This window comes from Dipodomys spectabilis, unplaced genomic scaffold, assembly GCF_019054845.1.
Source record: "Dipodomys spectabilis isolate Male_0828 unplaced genomic scaffold, ASM1905484v1 ptg000001l, whole genome shotgun sequence".
NCBI lineage: Eukaryota > Metazoa > Chordata > Mammalia > Rodentia > Heteromyidae > Dipodomys > Dipodomys spectabilis.
In genome coordinates this window covers 30268664-30284199 of record NW_024870678.1, presented here as the reverse complement: position 1 = coordinate 30284199, position 15536 = coordinate 30268664, and the positions used below count along the sequence as shown (strand labels likewise).

Genomic DNA, 15536 nt, shown 5'->3' with positions numbered 1-15536 from the left:
GGATCAATTAGTTAAATCAGTAATACATATAAGGTATCATAAATAAATGGACGATTATGAATATTTATCATATATAAAAGTCACTCTCTCCTTCCTTTTTTGATATTATGAAATTGCTACATATATTTCACAAAGACAATGCAAACATTTGTATGTCTAAACTTATATCAATATATATTTATATTAATTTGAAATACATGTTTCTGTTTCTGATATTGAAGAGAAGGTTTGAAGATATTTTGGAGAAAGCACTAGAATACATCCATTGAGAAATATTCTTGATTCACTAATAACTTCAAAAGTATCATTATTCTTAAAACTGGAAACATATAACTTGACAAATTAGTAAATTAAATTTATAATCTACAAATTTCAATAACATATACTATAAATTATTATAAAACAGCTAATGCTAGTTAATTATTATAAAACAGGACCTAACAAAGGTATGACCTATGACAATATGACAAATACTCAGAACACTTACTTGCAGAAGCATCCCAGAATTTAACTGACCCGTCAGCATGCCTATAAAAAACAAAGGGAATGAAAATGTGAAGGAAAGGATAAAAAAAAATACTCTTTCTTCTTCTTCCAAATATATTCCTATTTTAAAAGATAGTCACCAAGATGAGTAAAGGTAAACATTGAGTAAATAGACAGATACCTGACAATGTTATTTACTATACTGTAACAAAACAAAAAGCTCTACCTGCCAAAGTAACTAAACCTCGTGTAATCTTGATTACACTTAGCTACTAGTCATTTATTTGGTGAAAATAGACTTATACTTACCCTGTAATAATTATTTCTGGGTAACTTTGAGCACCCAAGCCCCAGTTACCGCCGTTAATGGGCCATTCCTTAAAAAAAAAAAAAAAGTCACTGTATAAAGCCACTTGTAAGCATGTTCTGTGTATTTTCATGCACATTTAACATGTACTGTTATATAATATACAACTGAAGACAGAAAACATATTTTACTTCCAAAAATGATTGTCTTATCCCTTTTTCCATACCTCAAAGTTTTAAATTTAAAATACTGAAATGTCACATTAAGTATTGAAAGTCCTGTTAATACCTTTTTGCTGTAACCTTGACGTTTCTGTCTAGCGCCAACAGAATAAAGTGCAGGAATAAGGTCCACAGGACAGTCAGCAAAATATTCGCAACATGTAACAGGGGATTCGTGTATACTCAAAGGGTAAGGATTTTCAAATATAGGATATCTTTAATAACAGGAAAAAGAAAAACATTATGTAATGAGCAATAACTTGTAATTAACATGACATGAAAATATTTACAAATATACATTCTGCTACAAATATTTAGTTTATGTAAACAAGTTTTTTAAAAATAAAAGATGCTCAGTTACAACAATAAATTAATAAACTAGTTGCAGCTATATACCACATGTCCTATACTAAGAGGGGTAGGAAGCCTCTGGCTTTTGAGCCACATAATGCCTGAGAAATCATTCGGTACAGGAAGGACAGACACACAGGCTCTATAAATGCTTCTCAATGGCTGCCCATGGTAATCTGCCCATATCCATGTCCATGAATGATGTTAAAAATATCCTAATGGCCCTTGGCAGATAAAAAGGTTTCCTCCTCACAAAGATTATCCATCTTTTTCTCATTTATTTACTGTACCAAACTTATAATAATGTAAGCATTTTCTTAAGGACAAACACTTAGAAAGTAATGTGCCAAAGGCATGCCAGAAAGTACTTGTAGAAGAATTTAAGCTCTGTTCTTAATCATTAAGTTATATAGTTTTCAAAAAAAAATACTTACTTATATCAGCCAATACAGATTTTCAGTTTTATCACCAACAATATATGTAATCTAATATTAAAACCAAAATATTATCTGATAAAATTAATCTTGACTGTCACCTTGATTGGATTTAGAGATAGATGCCTAGGAGAATAGGCACACTTTTGGGTTGCTCTGTGAGTGGGTTTGTCCCTAAGATCATCAAGGAAGGAAAGACTTGCCCTGAATATGGGTGGCTGGAAGCTGGAATGGTATTAAGTGGTGAAGAAGGAAAACCTGTAGTATAGGGATTATTACTCTTCACTGCTTCCTGGCTGCTAAGCAGTGAGCAGCCTCTGCTGCTCTACACACTCGCCATCACAAAGCTCTCCCTCACCACCGAAACCTCTAAAACTGTGAGCCAAAATCAATCTTCCCTCCCTTAAGCGGTTTCTCTTAGGTATTTGTCACAGCAACAAAAACTGACTAATGCGTCTTAGTTTAATAACCATCTAAAATGTCAATGCACTTTAAAGTTTTCTAGATGTGAAATTATCTAATTCAATAAAGCAAAAATCCTTTTAAAAATCATAAAATTATGGATCAAGAAATGTGGTATATATATACATACAGATGTATATATATATATATATACAGATGTATATATGTATATATATATATATATATATATATACAGATGTATATATATATATACCCATATATACTATACATATATATACACACACAATGGAATTCTATGCCTCCATCAGAAAGAATGATACTGCCCATTTGTTAGGAAATGGAAAGACTTGGAAAAAATTATATTAAGTGAAGTAAGCCAGGCCCAAAGAAACATAGGTTCCATGGCTTCCCTTATTTGCAATAACTAGTATATGTCTGGGACAAGTAGAAAAGGTCAAAAGCTATGTACATATGACCAGATAAGATGAAGTTAAGCGAAATGAACCCCAGGATAGGGGCACAAGTCGTTTTTTCTTTCTTCCTATTGTTTCTAACATATTTAAAAGGTACCATGTGATTTTTTTTTTGTTGTTGCTTTGTATGTCCCTCCTCTATGGTTGTATAACCCCTGTTTTCATTGTATTTAATGTCAGTATAATTTGGGGAGGGGAAGGGAAAAAACAAAATGTTTAAATAGGAATACAGGTTGACTCACTGCAACAATGAGATGTAGAAGACATTATGTTGAAAAACAAACTTTACAATTTAGGCGGGGGTGGGGGGAGTGGGGAGGGTGCAGTTTTGTGGAGGTGGGAGGGAAGGGATGGTAGGGGAAAAACAAAGGAGGAGGCAACAATGCTTGATAGGAAATGTACTCATTACCTTGCTCATGTAACTGTAACCCCTCTGTACAGTATTTTCATAATAAAAAACATTTAAAAAATCATAAAATTAAAGCAAAAGCCTATCTAAACACACAGTAACAGTTCTTAGAATGAAGAATAATCACTTAAAAATTTCTAGAAAACAGGAACTAGCTAAAAATCTTTTAAAAATACAAAATGGTTATTCTGTAAAATATAGGAATACTGATTAGGTTTCCTGTAACAGTGATTTAAAGGAAGTTGGAAATACTTTAAGAAAAGCCCTTTATAGATCACCAAAGAAACTCAACAACTGCCATCCTTATCCTCAAACAGAAGGCAAAACACAAACCAAAATGTGCAGTAACAAAGTCAGACAACTTCCTTCTATTTGTAGGACAAATCTTTGTTTAGTTCAATGACTCTACTATACATTTAACTAATACTTTCCTTAAATAAAATGACCTATCACATTACTTTGACAGTATTATTTTTGACTCAGATATATATTTTAGTGCAGACTACATGTGAAAAGACTCAACTAGTTCCTATGGAAGTAGAATAACAAAATCCTATAAATAATAAATTATTCTAAGTTATTATCAGGAAAAAACAACAAATGCTAGCAAGGATGTGGGGAAAAAGGAATCTCAAACAAAAACTGTTTAGAATCTGCCCAGATGCCCATAAACTGATGGATGGATACAGAATGTTTTCAGCCATAAAGAAGACTAAAATTATACATCCCCAAGAAAATTGATGGACCTAAAGATAATCATGTTAAGTGCAATAAACCATACTCAGAAAGAAGGTACCACATGTTTTCTCTCATATGTGGAATCTAGATATAAAGGAGGGAAAAAGAGATTACCATAAAATAGGGGAACATTTTGGGTGGGGAAGCCCATGACTGGTGAGAATTATGTAAGTATAAAATGTGATATCTCTTTAACACTCTGCGAAGTTTTCAGTTTTCCTATGAAGTAATGTCACTATAGGAAGAGGCCAGGTTAGCAGGTATCACTTTAAAAAAAAAAAAAAAAGTATCACTTTTTCAAGTAACAAGCTGAAAAAAACAAACGAATAAAAAAAAAAATCCAAGAGCAAATGATAGCTTAAACAGAAGAGTAACAAGATTAGTGATGCTTGTAATAACTAATGAGTCAATGGTATATAAAACACATTGCACCCAAAAGGAAACAGAGAGACTGAAAGGTTAATTATAAATAAATTATGATGAATCAATTTTAGACAGGCCGATTTTGTGCATTCAAGATATCAGGACAAGGAAGTATGAAGCTGAAATATGAAATGTCAGAAATTCAACAAAATTTGATTTTAGAAGAATGTAAATTATATGAGATTCAATATCACAGAGAAATTTAACAGGTAAAAGGATGGGGGTCTGGAGTTTTAGTAGACAGCAAAGTTGTAGATATAAATACAATACTAAAAAGAAACAAATAGTTAATCTTACACTAAAAGAGATCTTTTCCACTACATGGAATTGCTCACCCAATGTTCTTACCCATTCTGTGCAAGGTCTATTAGTACTAAATCCTTTTCTAGAAGAACAACAACAGCATATGGTTCTTGGAAATCTATAAAAGGAAACAATGCACAAACTAAAGTTTTAGTATGCAAGAGGACAACAGGATACATAACAAAAATTTGCTAATTGGTTTTAATTTTATTCATTCTCAAGTATTGAGCATTCTGGTTCTGCATTTCAAGTAAGTTTTTCATTAAATAAATCTACACTTATATGTGATATTAAACAAAGTTTATTAATCAAAACAAATCAATGAAATAAAATCTGCAGTCTAAGGTAATTCTAAAAGAATTAGCACAATAGGGTAAGGAAACTACTTTAGGCAATTGAGGTTTTAAGTACCAATGGTTTGTTTTAAATACCAATGGTCATGGAGAATGAGACTGAAAGACACAAAGCTTACCATTGGGGTATGGAGTTTCACAGAGTGTTAGGAAATCAACAATTGAATAGTCCATTTCCAGCACAGCTGTACTTTTCCCATGCATCACTGTTAAGCAAGGTCTTCTTCCTACAGTATCATATGATAAACCTCCTGATAAAATAATAAAAGGTTCCCTGAAAATAAAATGCAGTTAGGATTATAAAATGGCAAAAAGATTATTTTTTGATGTATCATAATTTTACATAGTGAAACAATGAAATCTTAAATCTAAAAGTTTCACACACCTCACAGTTGAATAATCCCATATGGAATTTCTAATTGGATTTTAATAAAATCCAAGTAAATTACTTCAAAATTAAGCAGCAATAAAAATGATAGGTGACCCAATTTGATCCTCAGACTTCCTCGTGGTCCCTATCACTTTTTCTTTTATTCCCTCCAGAAAAGTCATAAAATTTTTCCCTGGGTTTATCCAGTTTGAGTTGAATGCATGGCTTTTACTCTAGCCCTACCCAGGACTAGTCAACAAAGCTCACAGAAAAATATCTTAATGTCTTCAAGAATCTAATAAATGTAATGCACTGACTTTTCATGATACATCAAGAAATGCTCTAGCTACAGATCACTCCTAACAACTGAGCAAAGGGCCACTAAAGTAACTTCCTACCAACCTGAAAACTTTTTTTTCCCCAAGTATTTTGGCAGATATACTATCAAAACCTAACTTCTTTGAACCAGGACAAGACTCAATAAAGCTAAGGAGAATCAAATAATAAAGCCAATCAAAAAAATGACACTTTGCCTTAAAAGTTACAATCAATAAATCCCTTGGATTTCAGTGAAAATGCTAGAAGAATATGGGACCTCATGAGTATTTCTATGATATACACTTTTTCTACATATATTGGGAAATGAGGATTAAGCGCTAAACTGTCAATCTCATATATCAATGTCTACATTACTGCTTGTATTAGTAATCTTCTGAACATTCAGCATTTTTTTCAGACAAAAAAATACAATTTGCCAGGCGCTAGTAGCTCATGCCTGTAATCCTAGCTACTTAAGAGGCTGGGATCTGAGAATCATGGTTCAAAGCCAGCCTGGTCAGGAAAGTCCATGAGACTCTTATCTCCAACTAACCACCAAAAAACCAGAAGTGGTGCTGTGGCTCAGGTGGTAGGGCATTTGCCTTGAGCTAAAGAGCTGAGGGACAGCGCCCAGGCCCAGAGTTTAAGCCCCACAACTGCCAAAAATAACCTCAAAAAACAAAAAGCAATTCAATTGCAGAGACAGAAACACAATTTTGACAAATTTCTAATGTAAATAATAACTAATTTGAAATCTATGCTCTCATAGTAGGCATCAAATGGATAATTTTTTGACAAGATAAAAGCTTATTTTGCTGATTATATGTCAAGTTCAATAGGGGCATGTACATTCATGATTCTATCATTTGTGTAAGTGTCCCTGAGTCCCATGTGTTGAAGGCTCAGTACCCAGCCTACAGTACCATAAAGGAAGTGATGGAACCTTCAAGAGCTAGGGCCTACTGGGAAGCAGTGCAGTCAGGGACAGGAGACGTTGGGACCACAACACCTTCTCTTCCCTCTTCATTTCCTTACGAAATGAGCAGCTTCCTCTGCCATGCACTCTCAATCAAGATATATGGTGAGGGCATAGATAACTGTATGCACATGCATGTATACATGCCTATGTATAGATGTATACATGTATGATAGGTATACACACACATGTTGGGGACACTGGCTGTGAAACATAGGCCAACTGACTATGGGCTAAAATCTCAACACTGTGAGGAAAGAGAAACCTTTCTTCTTTACAAAGAAGGGATTTTTCTTTTTTGTATTTTTTTTTTTATTTCTTCAGGGATTTTAGGAAATTGTCAGAACACTGACTAAAACAATTGGTTAGAATGAAAAGTAAACTGAAAATTATTAATGAATTTTTTTTACTAGGCTTTTGGAGCTGTCATATAAAAACAGGATTACCAAAAATAGCAGCTAAACAAAACTGATCCTAATTTAAGGACCAGGGGAAAAAATGATATTTTAAACACTGAGGGATGAATTAAAAACATTCTTCTAGTGATCACAATTTGAGAGCCACTTCCCTATACTACATAAGTTCACACAGATTTTGACTAGGTAATTAATAACAGAAACTAAAAAATAAAGTTTCTTTGAAGTTTAAAGAGATGTAGAACTTTTAAAGAAGAATTTAAAAAGTTACATTTTATATATTTTATACTTAAATATAACATTGGGTACACACAAGATATTTTATTTACATTGTAAAAACTATCTCATTCTCATACCTAATTCATATACTTACAGTGTCTTCAAATGACTGACAACCTCTGGTTACATTAAACTGCATTTACTTTAGTGACCACCAAGTATTCTTATGGGGTTTACTTGCTAAAGAATAAAGCTTTCAGAAGTAACATATATAGGTAAATGAAGTTATAAATCTTCTTCCCTTCACTGCTTATACTGTTTTTCACCAGGAAATAAAAATTATTGTTTCTAAAATTTAACAAAATATATGAAGTTTGACAAGAATAATAATTATAACTTTCCAAGACTACTAAAACCAGGAAAAAAGTATTTCATCCTAAATTTACCTGTTTTTGTTATTTTGTTTAAAATAAAAATGTGATAAAACTCAAGACTAGAGCAGGCCATTTTAAAGTAGGTCTTCAAAACTAATAGTAAAATGCCATTTGAGTAATTACAAACAACAATATTGGCAATGAAAGAAAATCTTACCCAGATCTAGTTGTCTTGAATTCCACCTTGAGGATAGGTTTGCATGGCTCTGGCTTCTTCCCATCCTTTAACTGCTTTCCTAAAATACATTTTCTTGCATTAAATTCTAAAATACTAAGTCACTTTACATTCTTATATCAATTGTGCACATAAAGTGAAATCAAATTAAGTAAAATATACCAACCTTTATGTATCAGAAACTCACTTAGATTTTTAATGATTTAAGTGATACATTTCTAAAGGTTCATAATAGAAACTATAGGAAACTAAAATAAAAGAATAGCTTGCTTTAGAGATTTATTACTCTTAATACTGTTATATGTATTTATCCTGGCAAGTCACAAAATTTGGAGATACTTTGAGAATCCCCAACATACACCTGTCCTCTCTCATGGATTTATTTCTTCTTCACAGCACATATTACATTCTAATATCCTTTATATCTCAGTTATTGTTTATTGTTTGGGTTTGCTTTCTAGGGAAGCAAAGTTTTTCACACACATGTATGTGTTCTGTTGTAATTGTCATGGTAAACACTCTTAGTATATAGAGTGGCATCTAATAATTAATGAGTGAATAAATTAATGGCTGTTTCTGTGAGATAAGGCAGAGAAAAAATTATCTGGGAAAAACTGTATTCCAGAAAGGTTGTGCCAATTTGAAATTCCATCAGCGTCTAGAAGATCGATTTGCGAAGGGTCAGTACATCAGGAAAACGTGACAATTCAGAACATATATGTACCTAATATCAAAGCATCAAAACATATAAAGCAAAAGCTGATGAAAAATAAGGAGAAAATAGACAGTTCAACAGCACTTGTTAGAAACTAAGAATTCACTTTCAATAATGTAGGAAAATGAACAGAAGATCCACAAGGAAACCCAAGTTTCAACAACTTTAGACGTAATAGACAATCTATTCTATTTTAGTATAGATAAAACATTTTGAGTAGACTATATGTTAGACCATAAAATATATCTCAATAAATTTTAAAGAATATATATAAAAACAAATGTGCCAATCAAATTAGAATGAAGTTAGAAATGCAGAGTGGAAAAAATGGGAGATACTAAAAAAAAAAAGTGAAAATTACACATTATTAAATAGCCAGTGGTTAAAAGACAGTATCAAGAGAAAATCAGAAGACCCTTTGAAATGGAATAATATAAGTGGAAAATCTTTATTTATGTCAATTGCTCAGGAAACAAAGAACTAAGACTCAAAACTGCAGAACCAGAAACAAAATTACAAAAGAATCTATGAACAACTGTGTGTCAACCAAAGGGACACCTTAGAAGAAAAGAACAAATTAATAGAAAAACATTATTACTGAACCAATTCAAGAAGAAACAAACAATCTGAAAGAAATATAAGGAGACAAAACTAAACAAAAACACTACCCACAAAGAAAAGCCCAGACTTAGATGGCTCGACTGCTGATTATGAAGGAGACAACTTTCTACAACAAAGCACCTGTACTCCTATATATTTACTCCATAGAAAGGAAAGGATTTATTCTTAGGGAATATATATACAAGGACAGTACTATAGCATAATTTTCAATGATTAAAAAAGCCAGAGACAAAGTGAATACCAGCAATTTGAAAAAGGTAAGTATTGAAACAAATCACCAACTATTAAATCATTAAAACAACAGAACTAGAGCTACACCAGGGGACCTGAAGGGGCTTTCTTAAAATATAGTGGATCCAGAAGAGTAGGATGAAAAAAAATTCTCTAATTTTATAAAACAATGATCATAAAAAAAATCTCATGTTTACATGTGTATATTAATACATACTAATTTTAGAAATCTATACATTTTGAAAGAACATCTATAAGTTCTGCCCTAACTTATACTGGTAGGTCTCTAATATGGTAAAGTCCCAGGAGAAGAGACTGTATTATGATGTAACTTACATGTGATGATATATTTGTGTGTGTATGTGTGTGTATGTATGTATGTATGTAAAAAACAAGCCTTTTTAGATAATACGTGTCTTTAGTTTTAAGCTTATAAGATTTTTCCCACTCAAATCACATGCCATCCTTTTCAGTTGCTCATATTTGTTTTATGGTTTTGTTATATTTAATTAATTTCTGATTAATATTTTGCACAGAGAATTTATCTCTGCTCTAATTAATAAACTAGAATGTATCTCTGCTCTAATTAATAAACTAGCTATCACTTGAGTAGGACTTTAAAGTCTGCAGTATAACTGTGGACAATAAAAGGAACACATTGAAGAACATAGTTTGAGTTCTTACACCATTATCTAGTTACCAGCACTATTTATGGAACCATCATTGTTTCTCTATTGATATGAAATGTGACCTTTATAATGTGAATTTTTACAAATAAATTAATGTCTATATAAGATTATTGCTTCTCCTTCTTATAAGAAATGATGGTAAAGTGGAATCTTGAACCTTTGGTAGCCCAATTTTTAAGAACCAAGAAGTAGGGAAGGTAGAACCAGATCAAAGAATTAGAAACAAAGGCACAGGAAGGGGCCACAGAGGAGGACTGCATGGTTGACCCGGAAGGGAGAAATCAGAAAAAAAAGAAAGATACACGAAAGGGAAGCTTAAATCTGAAACGTTGACTCCTGTTTTTCAAGAAACAATGAATTTCAATCTTTTTCCATCTAAGAGACAATAGAACTTTTAGTAAAGAATTTTCCTTCCTCTTCCATGCACAACTCAAATGGAAGTGCTAATGTGGTATAATTCAGCATTACAGATCCCAGCTTTATATTTATCTTCAAAATTATTTTGTTATATGAATTCTTTTATAAGGTAAATCAATTATTCAGATATTCAGATATCAATTATTCAGATATATAAGTATTCAGTCCTTTAACTTATTTCAGTATTCAATACAATCTTTCAGAGGCTGGAACAATTTCTAAAAGAAGTCACAGGATGGTATATATAAATAGATCTTGCATAAAAACAGGTAAAGTATAAAAACCCTCTTATCTTATTCAACAGCCCTTCAGAAGAAATGGCTTGAACTCAGCTTGGGTGCTGTCCCTGAGCTTCTTTTGCTCAAAGCTAGTGCTCTACCACTTGAACCATAGCTCTGTTAGAGCTTTTGGGTGGTTAATTGCGATAACTCACAGATTTTCTTACCAAGGCTGATTTTGAACCTCACTCCTCAGTTCTCGGCATCCTGAGTACCAAGAATTACACATGCGAGCCACTGGTACACAGCTTGCCTCTTGTTCAATAGTCTTTTCACAGTGTTTGCATCGCGTTGTAGCATTCCTGGCTTACAATAAACTACAATAAACTGTTGATACCCTTTAAGTTAGTTTTCCTTTTTTTCTCCCTGCAAGTATTTTAAATAGACTATTCTCCTTATCTGTATAAATAAAAATTAGTGATTTTTTTATTTTTATTTTTTTGGTCAGTCATGGGGCCTGAACTCTGGGCCTGGGCACTGGTCCCTCAGCTCTTCAGCTTTACCACTTGAGCCACAACACCACACTTCTGGCTTTTTCTGGTTATGCGGTGCTGAGGAATCGAACCCAGGGCCTCATGCATGCAAGGTAAGCATGCTACCACTGCGTCACCTCCCCAGCCTCTTGATGTTTTTACAGTGATGATTCTTTATTAATTGTACTTAGAACCAGTAAGTTCTTTTGATGTGCATATTCTGATATTCTTTTCCAACTTCAGTGTTTCAAATGTTATTGATTACTGCTTGATACGTTTATTCATCTGTAATGTTACACTAATTATTTTCTAACTAGAACTAACTAATAAAGCTATTAGTGATGATTTTATACAGCACACCTAAGGAACATTTAGAGAAGCAGCAGATTTCACCACTAGATGTCATCTTACTTCTTCATACTTTGCTACTACAAGAACAAGTCCCTTTAAATTGCCATGACAAATCACTGAGAACATCTTACTAATGATAAAACTTGGCTTAATAAATCACATAAGCCTCTATGCCACATCTGCTTTCTTAATGATGCTTACCATTACTGTTTTCCTATTGCTTTTCAGTATTCAGGTATACTGAACTGCACAAAATCCTGCTAACACAAATTCCAGAATTTCATTCAAGCATATTCTCTTTTCCTATTTCCAGTCATAATTGAAATTGCCATATGCTTTGCCTAAGGTCATCTGATACACCACTATTTGCCTTTTTGAAATATAATTTTTATGTTTTTCACAGCCAACTCATTTACTAGATGTCCAACATAAAGTGCACATTGTGTGTGTGTGTGTGTGTTAACGCATATGCACATACATGAACTAGTCCTAGTGTTTGAAGTCAGGACCATACTTCTTTTGCTCAAGGCTAGCCCTCTACCACTTGAATCAGAGTACTACTTCTGGCTTTTTTCGGGGGATAGAGTAGTTTATTGGAGATAAGAGTCTCAAGGACTTCCTGCCTGGGCTTGCTTCAAACAGTGATCCTCAGATCTCAGCCTCCTTGAGTAGCTAGGATTACAAATGTGATCCATGGGTACCTGGACGAAGTTCACACTGTTGTTTTTTGTTGTTGTTGTTGTTGTTTTGTTTTTGTCAATTGTGGGGCCTGAACTCGGCCTGGACGCTGTCCCTTAGCTCTTCAGCTCAAGGGTAGTGCTGTACCACTTAGCCACAGGGCCACTTCTGGTTATTTCTGACTGGTGCTGAGGAATCGAACCCAGGACCTCTTGCACGCAGGGCAAGCACTCTATCACTATTTTTTAGCATACTCTGATAAATAATCTTTGCCTCTGGTACATGGCTCTGCTTTCATTTCTTGTTACTTGCCCAAAAGAAATTTAAATTCTATTATTCACTACTAGTAGTTTCCCTTAAACACCCTTAAAAAAAATTTTTTTTGTACAGAGGGGTTACAATTACATGGGCAAGGTAATGAGTACATTTCTTATCAAGCATGGTTGCCTCCTCCTTTGTTTCCCTTCCCATCTCCCCCCATCCCCCACCTCGCCAAAGTTGTAAAGTTCGTTTTTCAACATAACGACTTATACATCTCATTGTTGCAATGGGTCCACCTGTATCCCTATTTAAACAATTTGTTTTTGCCCTTCCCCTCCACAAATTATACCAATATCAAATACAATGAAAGCAGGGATTATACCATGGAGGAGGGACATACAAAGCAACAAAGAAATCATCTTATAAATATGTTAGAAACAATCGCATGAAAGAAAACACATTTGAATACTTGTTTTAACTACATCTTTGAGCCTTTTTGTAGCTTTTCACCAAAATCCAGCACCATGCTCCTTTAAGACTTAACTCTGATGTCCTGAATTTATGAAGTATTCCTATATGCTTCACCTGAATCCACAGCTACTACTTCTCTACTTCAATATCATAATATGCTTGCCTTTATCACTGTAATATTTTCAGTTAATAGATCATTTTCAGTAAATCTGAGCTCTGAGCTCTTCAAGGACAATGTATTTCCAGCATTTAATCTCTGGTCCAGAAGTGTCATGAGGTGCTCAATGAATGTCTGTGGAATGATGAAAGATTCATTTGAAAAATGAAGATTATTAATAAAACTCTCTTGCGCTTTTAATTTTGCCATTTACAATCGAGGATGAATTTTCTAACTAATATAGCTGGTACACTGCATTTATGTTCTCAAAATAGAGCAATTATCCAATACAGCAACCACGAGTTGCATGTGATTATTGAGTACTCAAAGTGTGTCTGGAAATGCAACAGAAAAATACATACTGAATTTTAAAGAATAAAAAATGTGAAATATTTCAAGTTTATATGTTTGACTACAGGATGAAATATTTTTGCACATCTGGGGTTAAATAAATTTTACTATTAAAATTAATGTATCAGATTCATTTTACTGTCCTTACTATGGCTCAGAGTCGACTTAAAATTACACATGTGGTTCACATTATATTCTCACTGGACAGTGATTTTTATACAAAAATAAAATGAAAACTGCAACACCAGATTGCTGATGTTAATAATGCTAGTCTGAAGTGAAAAAGAGTGTACTTTGCTTAGTGAGGTTGGAGAGAGATTTAATTTATAGCTGGGGATTAGCATGCCTGTATAGCTGGGATTTGACTCTTAGCCAGTAGGTTTATAATGTATGTTGAAAGTCAAACTCCCCTGGGTAAACTTCCACACACTGACTGGATAGACTGAATTAGTCACTTAATGTGTGTCACTCAGAGTTTCTACTGGAGCTCCTCAGAAACCAGAGACTGGTGGTGGCAGCTGAAGACAACACAATCCCACCCAAGGGGAGTTTGCATGTGGTATGTTTTAGAATACTGTCCTGAATTTTCTTTCTTCTACCCTTAAGTAAAAGCCTTATTTAAGTATGTGTATCCAGTAAGTCTTTTCATAGGCATCCTTTTATTTTTATGCTTCAGGTAAATCTTAGAAGCACACAAACATAATTCTTCATGCTTCATCTTATTTTAAATTGGCTTGCAGTTAGGCAAACTTTTCATTTTTTTCAGTGACCCTTAATCTAACGCCTACCACAATTATTCCCTCCTAAATAACAAACACTTATCTGTCATAGGAAAAGAAATGGCCAAAAGACAAAAGCAGAACTTACCATCTATTTACCACAAAAATACAGAATCCATAGACAATCATAATAAATGACTTGAGAGAGTCAATGAACAAAGGGGAATTCAACTAAATTTGCACATTCAAAAAACATGATAGCCAGGTGCCGGTGGCTCACGCCTGTAATCCTAGCTACTCAGGAAGCTGAGATCTGAGGATCGTGGTTCAAAGCCAGCCCTGGTAGAAAAGTCCATGAGACTCATTTCCAATAAACCACCAGAAAACCGGAAGTGGTGCTGTGGCTCAAGTGGTAGAGCACTCTCCTTGAGCTGAAGAGCTGAGGGACAGAGCCCAGGCTGAGTTCAAGCCCCAGTGGTTAGGATTAGAGGTATGAGCCACCAGTGGCCAGCAACTGTTATAGTATTGTTGAGGAGTAAAGGAGATGTTTGCTTAGTAAGTATAAAGGGATGTAAGATTTTAAAAAAAGCTTTATATTGGTAAATAATTTTTTTCGGTCCTGGGGCTTGAACTCTGGGCCTTGGCGCTGTCCCTCAGCTCTTCAGTTCAAGGAGAGCCCTCTACCATTTGAACCACAGAGCCACTTCCGGTTTTCTGGTGGTTAAATGAAGGTAAGAGTCTCATGGACTTTTGTGCCTGGGCTGCCTTTGAACCGAGATCCTCTGATATCAGCCTCCTGAGTAGCTAGGATTATAGGCATGAGCCACTGGCACCTGGCTTCACTTCTGGCTTATTGATGATTAGTTGGAGATATGAATCTCATGGACTTTCCTGCTTGACTTGGCTTCAAACTGTGATCCTCAGCTCTCAGTCCCCTGAGCAGCTAGGATTGTAGGCACCAATTACTAGTGCCCAGTTACATTCCTTATGTTACTTATTTATTCATTAAAACCACAGAGGCAAATCTAAATGCAAACCTAAACAGAACAGTCTCTAGTCCACAATTTAGATACATTTGCAATGGAAGATTCTTACCATGTGGAGTGATTGTCTGCACAGGCTTGGTAGGTGACCTCACATTCCATATGGTCAAAGTGCCATCTGAATGACTACAAATAAACTGCTTTCCTTCATGGTGCCAAGCCACAGAGTGAATAGCCTACAGAAGAAGGAGAAAGATTCCATCACTAAACTACTCAATAATTGTTTAAATATTAATTGTTAAATGTGGTATT

General features: G+C 34.1%; 1 protein-coding gene across 5 annotated transcripts in view; it reads right to left on the bottom strand.

Annotated features, from left to right (window-relative positions):
• The window catches only part of Stxbp5 (syntaxin binding protein 5), a 104306-nt gene that overhangs the window by 45599 nt on the left and 43171 nt on the right, over window positions 1–15536 (bottom strand). For all 5 annotated transcript variants that reach the window (XM_042686654.1, XM_042688033.1, XM_042688703.1 and 2 more), the window contains exons 8-14: window positions 15337–15460; window positions 7812–7890; window positions 5041–5195; window positions 4614–4686; window positions 1082–1229; window positions 796–863; window positions 488–528 (exon numbers count right to left, since the gene is read on the bottom strand). In XM_042686654.1, the coding sequence (XP_042542588.1) occupies window positions 488–528; window positions 796–863; window positions 1082–1229; window positions 4614–4686; window positions 5041–5195; window positions 7812–7890; window positions 15337–15460 (688 nt within the window). The remainder of the gene's footprint in view (window positions 1–487; window positions 529–795; window positions 864–1081; window positions 1230–4613; window positions 4687–5040; window positions 5196–7811; window positions 7891–15336; window positions 15461–15536) is intronic.